This window comes from Sparus aurata, chromosome 15 (assembly GCF_900880675.1).
Source record: "Sparus aurata chromosome 15, fSpaAur1.1, whole genome shotgun sequence".
Taxonomy (NCBI): Eukaryota; Metazoa; Chordata; class Actinopteri; order Spariformes; family Sparidae; genus Sparus; species Sparus aurata.
In genome coordinates, this window is record NC_044201.1 from 14,983,808 (window position 1) to 14,993,440 (window position 9,633).

The following is a 9,633-nucleotide window of genomic DNA, read 5'->3' on the forward strand; positions in this document are numbered from 1 at the left end:
CTGCTTCAACAGGATATTAAAAAGAGGCAGGTAGACATCAAGAACAGTCTGGGAATCTGAGAAACCCTAATGACCCATAACACTAAATATTTGTCCTGCACCGACTATCTCAAGGTTGATATCTATCAAACTCGCAGGTACAATGAACAGACAAAAATATAACTGGCAATTCAACAACAAAAAAACAGTAACAACGTGGGTGTTGTGCCTTTGCACGTCTATACGTGTCATTTCCTTCACCATGTATATACATAATACATTTTTTTCAAAACTGCAACTGAGGCAATGCCACAGTTTGGTAAATACTGCCATCTAGTGGTTGTTAGGAGTAAACATTTGACCAAGCAATGAGAAAACAGAATCAAGACTTTTAGCGCACCACTCCATCCGTTTATTATTACCAGGTCACATAGAAAAGCTTTTGTCAATAATAGCCGTCAAAAAACTTGAGGGAGGACTCAGACTCATCGGCTTGTGGCAGTCCCAGATGCTGCAGTGGTGGTGCTGGCTGGCATTTTCTTCAGTGTCCTGTTCAACTGTAGAGAGACAAACCAATTCTTTTCAGTCTGTGACGCAAAAGATGTTTCTATATTCAAAGCAAATCTGTTCACAAGACAGCTTTTCCATACAAATATCAGAGACAATACTTTTAAGTTAGAAAAAGTTATTTCTGTTGTCACGTGTCATGAGAAATCACTACTCACCTCCTCAAACTTGTGGATCTGTCTGATGAAAAAGTCTCCGTACCGACGAGCAACTTTAGTGTCGGCAATGTGGATCATGTCCTGCGGGAGTGTGACAGACGAAAGGCTCATCAAACATTCCGAGACAAGGAACAGTGAGCAGTATCAACACCCACCATTAATATTTCACATGTGAATCATCACCTACAATAAAACAGGTTTTATCTGAATCCATCTTTTTAACCAAACAAAGAGCGGTGATGGCAGATGCACTCCCTATGGTTTGTCTGTCCCTGTGACATACTATTTGCACTACTGTATGTGACAATATAGAAAGGTAAAATACATCCCTTTCATCAAACAGACATCAACACACCTTGTCGATGTAAAAGTCAACCTCAGAAGCAGACTGGAACTCTCCATCCAAAGCAGAGATGCCACTGGTCCACACCAGGTTCTTCATCTTGTGTTTGAAGACGAGCAGCTGAATACGGAACTCCTGCTCACTCATGTCCAGGAACCCTGCCAGCTTGGCTACTGGCATGGTGGTGTACAGTTTCAGGAAGCTGTGAGGATATATTGTGAGTTAGATGACATACGTGTAGACACTCTCCAACCATACCTGGGTCAACAAGTGTTTCTGAAAGGCACATGAGTTTTAAAAAAGTACTCAATACACTTCCAACATGAAAGTAAAAATACTTCAATTACCGAAACATTAAAGGTTTCCTGTGGAGTTTTACACCTGTAGTAGCAATAAGGAGCGTTTTTTCCATGAGCAATTTCCTGTTCCACTCATCTATAGCTGGCGGTAACACAACAATGCTGCAATGTGCCATACTATTCAAAAATCACCAGAAAATCCTGGGTGCCCTTTTAAATATGCTACACACAAGTTGACGTGTTCTACCTGCGTATGGTGGAGAGCTGGGCCTGCTGCTGCACCTCCTCTGCAAAGACCTTCAGCTGCTGCTGGAAAGGCTCTTTGTGGTAGTTGGGGTGGACGTTGTCGTAGTTTGGCACCACCGGTGACAGGAACTTGGGACAGGCGAAGCTGAACAGCTCTTCAAACACCTGCAGGTCTCTGAGATGGAGAAGGCAACATGTGTCATTACTGCTGCTGGCCACCAAACCTACTAACAGTGCATTACATGGCCTTGTATGGTACTGTTATATAAGGTAAATTGTATGTAACAGTACCATAACATTACAGTAAAGAATAAAAGGTGTTTGGTACTGGAATACACACAAAAAGAAATCATTGCAATAAAAACAATAATATAGCAAATAGGGGTGGTGAAGAAAATCGATTATTGATTAATCGCGATTATAATATTGACGATTATGATTCGATTATAAAATTTCCAAAAATCGATTAAAAAAAAAAAAAATGTGGTGTTTCAAAAAAATGTAGTGTTTCAAAAAACAGTGAAACACTACATTTAAAACAAATTAAAAAATAATATTTTTGATATTACAGTTACACTATACAATATTGAAGGTGCTGTGAGGTGTTACTCCCAAGATAAGTAAAATAATTCAGCAGCTGACTGATGTTAAATGGAAGATCAATAATCGTTAATAATCGAAAATTGATTTGTAATCGAATCGAGACCTTAATAATCGTAATCGAATCGAATCGGGAAATTGGGCCGATTAACCACCCCTAAAAGCAAAACAAATACCTGATCCAACATGCAGTTGTTCCAGCACAAGTTTCTTTCTTACCCTTTCTGCATCCTCAGCATCTTGTCTCCATACTTCTCCCTCAGCTGGGTGTGGATACTCTCGTCGATGCGCATCGGGTACATGGTGAGAGCGATGGCCAGCAGGCCATGCATCTGCTCATTTTGTTTGTTGATCTAAGAAATCATATGAGTTGAATTAAATCTGTCTCAAAGAGGAAATTTTTTGATAATGTCAAAGAATGTCTGAATGAACATGTCTGATATACATTACTCATTCGTCAAAGAAATTAGTACATCAACCAGTCCAAACATTGTAATATCAGTCTGAACAAATTCACATCTGTACATGTTGAGTATGGAGGTAGGTAAGAGAATCCGTAGCCGGAGTGAAAAAACAAAAAAACCCTCCAAAATAATTTAAGAAGCGCTGCTAGGACTGACCATCTCATATTTGTATGTTGACCTCTGGAACATGTTTCTTGTCCTCTGGATGTAGAGCAGGATATTGGCAAAGACTCGAATGGCATCCTGGTAACGTCTCATCATCAAGTAGGCGAAACCTACATAGTAATAGGTAGTGATCTGGCACTCGGGGACACGAGAGTACATACTCTGGAAGACAGGAAACAAACACAGATTCATGTGTGTGGACTAAACAGAAGAAAAACAACGAGATGCAGCTTAAAATCAAGTGACTAGCGAGAAAATGCATCAAGGCAGCATTAAGGCCATACCTTCTTGTTGAGCTCAATGTTCTCCAGGACTTTGATGGCCTGGTAATAATCACCAAGCAGTGAGTGAAGCCTCAAGAGTCCCACCAAACTGAAGTAACCCAACATCTTGTACAGGGAGTGGCGCCCATATTCCCCAGCCACGCTCTCTGGGTCTCCTGCAACATGCCACCAAATAGCATGTTAGCATGTTATAACACCTGAGCTCAATACACTCAAGGCTACATGTTGAGGTTACTTTCTCACCAGGAAAGGTTTTACAGGATTATAAATCTACAAAGAATCTAAACTGCACCTTATTTTGGAAACTTTAACAAGGAACTAAATTTATTTAATTCCAATTGTTATTATTCCAGTTTAGTCATTAAGGGTCCCTTTATTTTATTACCATCAACAATTATCTCCAAAATCATCTCCCCTACCTCCGCTGGTGTAGACCTCAAGCTGGCGGTTAATGTTGCTCTTGTCCACAAGGGAGTGGAGAACGTTAAGGACACTGTGGACATTCCAGATCTTTGGGTTATTCCTCAAGAACTCGATCTCCTCCTCAGACTTTTTGGCCGTCTTACAGCGGTACTGACTGAAGGACTGGAACTGGAGAGGAAAGAGAGTAATTCCCATTACTGTACTGACAGTATTTAAACGTCATTTTCGTATAGGATAGTACAAGATTATAACGCACTGTACCTGGTAGATGAACTCATCAATGATGTCCCACAGCCACTGGTTTGGCAGCTCCAGAGGGGCGGGGCCATCAGCATCTGTTTACAATCATAAACATTCTCACATCACTAGTCTTTCATCAGCGGTAACTCAACACTGAAAAATACAGGTGAGAGAAGAATATAGAGAACATTCAATGACTTACTGAGAATGTAGTTGAAGAGGTTGCAGTAGTTGTAGTACGACTCAAACCTCTGGTCCAGAGTTGGTCCACCCTGATTATCAAGAAAACAATATTTACAACAAAATACTGGAAATGTTTCCACACATTCTGCAGGTTCCTCAGTAATCGATAGAGACTGATGAGTGTTCTTAGAGTTACTCACGCTGACTTTAGCGTAGATGTGTCTGTAGTACAGTTCCTTATAGAGGATGAGGAACACAGCATCTGCAGGAGATTACAAGGGAACAATGACATCAAACATTCTTGACTACACAGGCAGCTCAGTCACCAGTAGATTACACAATTTTAGGTAACAAAGTTCATAATTTATAACCACATACATATCTTGCCATTTGAACTACTTGTGCAATGACACAAACAAGTGTCAGCTTTCAGTATTTCCCACATTTTACTTTATCCAGGCATATCAAAAGTCACCCATTTTTTGTTTTTAAACTTTCTATGACCTAGAGAATGTCATCATCTGTGATCAACATTAAAATAGGTATTTGACTCCTCTCCCATAGCCAGGAGACGAGTTTAAAGTTCTAGGATAGTTTTCTTATGCGTAAAATTTGATGTCAGAAAAGCGCCAGAAAACAGGAGAGCACACAATCGCAAGTAGAAACAGTGGAGCGAACATAGACGCCAGTGACAATGTTACAGTGGTAATCTTTTACTCCGGTCTCTCAGAGACAGATGGATGAGTACTAACAAAGCAGTGTCCTTGGCCTCAACGCGCATCACAGTATCGCATCAGAAAACGGGATTATAAAAATTTGCTTTGCTTAGCAGCTCCTCCTTGAACCGGCACCTTATCGTGGTGGAGGGGTTTGAGCACCCGAATGATCCTAGGAGCTATGTTGTCCGGGGCTTAATGCCCCTGGTAGGGTCTCCCAAGGCAAACAGGTCCTAGGTGACGGGTCAGACTAAGATCGGTTCACTCGCCCCTGATGAATAAAACAAGACCAAGGACGTGCACGTCGCCCGGATCGGCGTCACCGGGGCCCCACCCTGGAGCCAGGCCTGGGGTTGGGGCTCGCAGGCGAGCGCCTGGTGGCCGGGTCTCTGCCCACGGGACCCGGCCGGGCGCAGCCCGAACGAGCAACGTGGGCCCGCCCTCCCGTGGGCTCACCACTCGCGGGAGGGTTCAGACGGGGCCGGTGCAGAGGGATATGGGTGGCGGTCGTGGGCGGGGGCCCCGGCGGCCCAATCCCCGGATGGTGACTCTAGCCATGGGGACATGGAATGTCACCTCACTGGGGGGGAAAGAGCCTGAGCTGGTGCGGGAGGTTGAGCGGTACCGGCTAGAAATAGTCGGGCTCACCTCCACGCACGGCCTGGGCTCTGGAACCCAACTCCTTGAGAGAGGCTGGACTCTCTTCTACTCTGGAGTTGCCCGCGGCGAGAGGCGGCGAGCTGGTGTGGGCTTGCTTATAGCCCCCCAGCTCAGCCGCCATGTGTTGGAGTTCTCCCCGGTGAACGAGAGGGTCGTTTCCCTGCGCCTTCGGGTCGGGGATAGGGCTCTCACCGTTGTCTCGGCTTATGGGCCGAACAGCGGTGCAGAGTACCCGGCCTTCTTGGAGTCCCTGGGAGGGGTACTGGAGAGTGCTCCAACCGGGGACTCCGTCGTTCTCCTGGGGGACTTCAACGCCCACGTGGGCGATGACAGTGTTACCTGGAGGGGAGTGATTGGGAGGAACGGCCTCCCCGATCTGAACCCGAGTGGTGCTTTGTTACTGGACTTCTGTGCTAGTCACAGTTTGTCCATAACGAACACCATGTTCAAGCATAAGGGTGTCCATATGTGCACGTGGCACCAGGACACCCTAGGCCGGAGATCAATGATCGACTTTGTGGTCGTGTCATCTGACCTCCGGCCGTATGTCTTGGACACTCGGGTGAAGAGAGGGGCTGAGCTGTCAACTGATCACCACCTGGTGGTGAGTTGGATCCGCTGGCGGGGGAGGAAGCTGGACAGACCTGGCAGACCCAAACGTATCGTGAGGGTCTGCTGGGAACGTCTGGCAGAACCCTCTGCCAGGGAGATCTTTAACTCCCACCTCCGGGAGAGCTTTGACCAGATCCCGAGGGAGGCTGGGGACATTGAGTCCGAATGGACCATGTTCTCCACCTCCATTGTTGACGCGGCTGTCCGGAGCTGTGGCCGTAAGGTCTCCGGTGCCTGTCGCGGCGGCAATCCCCGAACCCGGTGGTGGACCCCGGAAGTAAGGGTTGCTGTCAAGCTGAAGAAGGAGTCCTACCGGGCCTGGCTGGCCCGGGGGACTCCTGAGGCAGCTGACGGGTACCGGCAGGCCAAGCGTGCGGCAGCACGGGCAGTCTCGGAAGCAAAAACTCGGGTCTGGGAAGAGTTCGGGGAGGCCATGGAGGAGGACTACCGGTCGGCCTCGAAGAAATTCTGGCAAACCATCCGGCGCCTCAGGAGGGGGAAGCAGTCCTCCACCAACACTGTTTACAGTGGAGGTGGGGAGCTGTTGACCTCGACTGGGGACATCGTCGGGCGGTGGAAGGAATACTTCGAGGATCTCCTCAATCCCGCTGACACGCCTTCCATAGAGGAAGCAGAGGCTGGGGACTCAGAGGTTGACCCATCCATCACCCAAGCCGAAGTCACTGAGGTAGTCCGTAAGCTCCTCAGTGGCAAAGCACCGGGGGTGGATGAGATCCGCCCTGAGTACCTCAAGTCTCTGGATGTTGTGGGGCTGTCTTGGCTGACACGTCTCTGCAGCATCGCGTGGCAGTCGGGGACAGTGCCTCTGGACTGGCAGACCGGGGTGGTGGTCCCCCTATTTAAAAAGGGGGACCGGAGGGTGTGTTCCAACTATCGGGGGATCACACTCCTCAGCCTCCCCGGGAAAGTCTATTCCAGGGTACTGGAGAGGAGAATTCGGCCGATAGTCGAACCTCGGATCCAGGAGGAACAATGCGGTTTCCGTCCTGGCCGTGGAACACTGGACCAGCTCTATACCCTCCGCAGGGTGCTCGAGGGTTCATGGGAGTTTGCCCAACCAGTCCACATGTGTTTTGTGGACTTGGAGAAGGCATTCGACCGTGTCCCTCGTGGCATACTGTGGGGGGTGCTCCGGGAGTACGGGGTCGGGGGCCCTCTGTTAAGGGCCGTACGGTCCCTGTACTGCCGGAGCAGGAGCTTGGTTCGCATTGCCGGCAGTAAGTCAGACCTGTTCCCAGTACATGTTGGACTCCGGCAGGGCTGCCCTTTGTCACCGGTTCTGTTCATTACTTTTATGGACAGAATTTCTAGGCGCAGCCACGGGCCGGAGGGGATCTGGTTCGGGAGCCAATGGATCTCATCTCTGCTTTTCGCGGATGATGTGGTCTTGTTGGCTCCTTCGAGCCGGGACCTCCAGCATGTCCTGGGGCGGTTTGCAGCCGAGTGCGAAGCGGCTGGGATGAGAATCAGCACCTCCAAATCCGAGGCCATGGTTCTCGACCGGAAAAAGGTGGCCTGCTCCCTCCAGGTGGGAGGAGAGTTCCTGCCTCAAGTGGAGGAGTTTAAGTATCTTGGGGTCTTGTTCACGAGTGAGGGAAGGATGGAGCGTGAGATTGACAGACGGATCGGTGCAGCGGCCGCAGTAATGCGGTCTTTGTATCGGTCCGTCGTGGTGAAGAGAGAGCTGAGCCGAAAGGCGAAGCTCTCGATTTACCAGTCAATCTACGTTCCGACCCTCACCTATGGCCATGAACTTTGGGTCATGACCGAAAGAATAAGATCCCGGATACAAGCGGCCGAAATGAGTTTCCTCCGCAGGGTGGCAGGGCGCTCCCTTAGAGATAGGGTGAAGAGCTCTGTCACCCGGGAGGAGCTCAGAGTAGAGCCGCTGCTCCTCCACATCGAGAGGAGCCAGCTGAGGTGGCTCGGGCATCTGTTTCGGATGCCCCCGGGACGCCTCCCTCGGGAGGTGTTCCTGGCATGTCCCTCCGGGAGGAGACCCCGAGGAAGACCCAGGACACGCTGGTGTGACTATGTCGCCCAGCTGGCCTGGGAACGCCTTGGGGTCCTCCCGGAAGAGCTGGAGGCGGTATCCGGGGAGAGGGAGGTCTGGGTGTCCCTGCTCAGGCAGCTGCCCCCGCGACCCGGCACCGGATAAGCGGATGAAAATGGATGGATGGATGGATGGATGCTTATCCAGCCAGGTGTCATGTTTCCATATTCTGCCAAGCTGGAGTCAGTGAATACCTGCGACTACTGCAAAATTATTTCACCTGCAAGTGAATACCTATTGTACCCTTTCCCACTGAAGACCAAAGCCAGTGGGATTTTTTCTACAGCGTGAAAGGGGTATTACAGACCAGTTACACTGCCATTCTGTGAGAAATACAGAAGTAAGTAAAGAACTATTGAACAAATGTGCTTTTCTTTTGTCACATCTGTCACCAATTCAAGAAGAAAAAAAATCTAATAAACCACATCAAATGATTGAAGATACACTCACCGTTACCAACAAGTGATGCAATGCCCTCAGCTTCTGGCCAGGGAGAGGTCTTAAAGAAGCGGTCGGTCAACTTATTCCAGCTGAATGGGGACAAGATAGGAAAGGTAAGACATTCATCTTACACACACACACAAATCTCATGTCTCTGATAATGGAGGCAATAGCGTTACCATGGGGAGAAGTTTACACAGAGAGAGTTGAGTGGTACCTGTTCTCATAGACGTCCTGGATCTCATAGATCTTCTGCTCGATGCTCTCGCTGGACACACGGTTGGACTGCAGCTCATAAACCTTCTGGTCGATCAGGTCAGAGATGGTTTTGTGGAAATACTGCAGGAAGTTCTTGATCACCTCTGGGATGACGTGGTAGGTCTGCTGCTCATACTGCCTCTCATAGGCGAGGTCTGCTTTTGGGTCACCTGCACACAAATGGAAGAATAAGGGGGAATTAACATACTTTAGCACTATGAGATGTACTTCAGATGTCTAAATCTGTTGGTTTGTGTCCTGACTTTGCATATCACGGATCATAGGCTGACTGTAAACACGAAGAGTTAATAAATGAAAGGTGATCACACACATTTAATTAAACAGATTTAAAAAAAATGTGTGTATACTAACCGGTGTGCAGGTCGTAGTCGTTTGGGTAGGTGTAAGGATCGTACTGAAAGGAAACAGAGCAGACAGACATTTGTTACCAATACATAACATCTGTTTATCAGCTAGTGATCATCAACGTTAGCGTACTTTGCCTAAACAGTTATCCTCTATCTCAGTAATCTACTTAATGTTAATTAGGCACTATATAGACTGTGATGTTGCGGTTTCATTCTGCTAAGAAACAAGTCTTCGGCTATTATTAAAATCATGCTAGCTCATCGCAACTAGAAAGCTAGCTAGCTGACCGGCTAAAGCTACCTAGCGCGTCATTGTTATCATTATAGTGAAAGGGCGCGTAAATCTTATACAAACTGACAGCAGTGGTAGTTTCTTCTTCTTCCTGGTACGGCATGGTAGTACTCATATTCTACAGTCGTAAGATACTTGAGTGAAAAAGCAGAATGTGTGCTCGGCTAGCTAAAGCCGCTAAACCACGCAGCTGGTGCTGGAGAGACGGCCGGAAGCGGAAAGAAGGAGATGTGACGTCCGAGTAGTGCTGAAGCATCCTGG

At 48.0% G+C, this 9,633-nt stretch overlaps 1 protein-coding gene across 1 annotated transcript; it reads right to left on the minus strand.

Annotated features, from left to right (window-relative positions):
• Positions 1 to 365: 365 nt before the first annotated feature.
• eif3s6ip (eukaryotic translation initiation factor 3, subunit 6 interacting protein) lies at positions 366 to 9,612 on the minus strand. Its single transcript, XM_030442555.1, has 15 exons — positions 9,440 to 9,612; positions 9,085 to 9,127; positions 8,672 to 8,882; positions 8,464 to 8,543; positions 4,152 to 4,213; positions 3,971 to 4,040; positions 3,790 to 3,863; positions 3,525 to 3,696; positions 3,106 to 3,260; positions 2,813 to 2,983; positions 2,412 to 2,545; positions 1,594 to 1,767; positions 1,060 to 1,249; positions 705 to 785; positions 366 to 536 (listed from the first exon to the last, which is right to left on the minus strand). Exons 1-15 carry the CDS (start codon positions 9,485 to 9,487, stop codon positions 465 to 467), a joined length of 1,737 nt encoding a protein of 578 aa, XP_030298415.1. The 5' UTR covers positions 9,488 to 9,612; the 3' UTR covers positions 366 to 464.
• Positions 9,613 to 9,633: the final 21 nt, after the last annotated feature.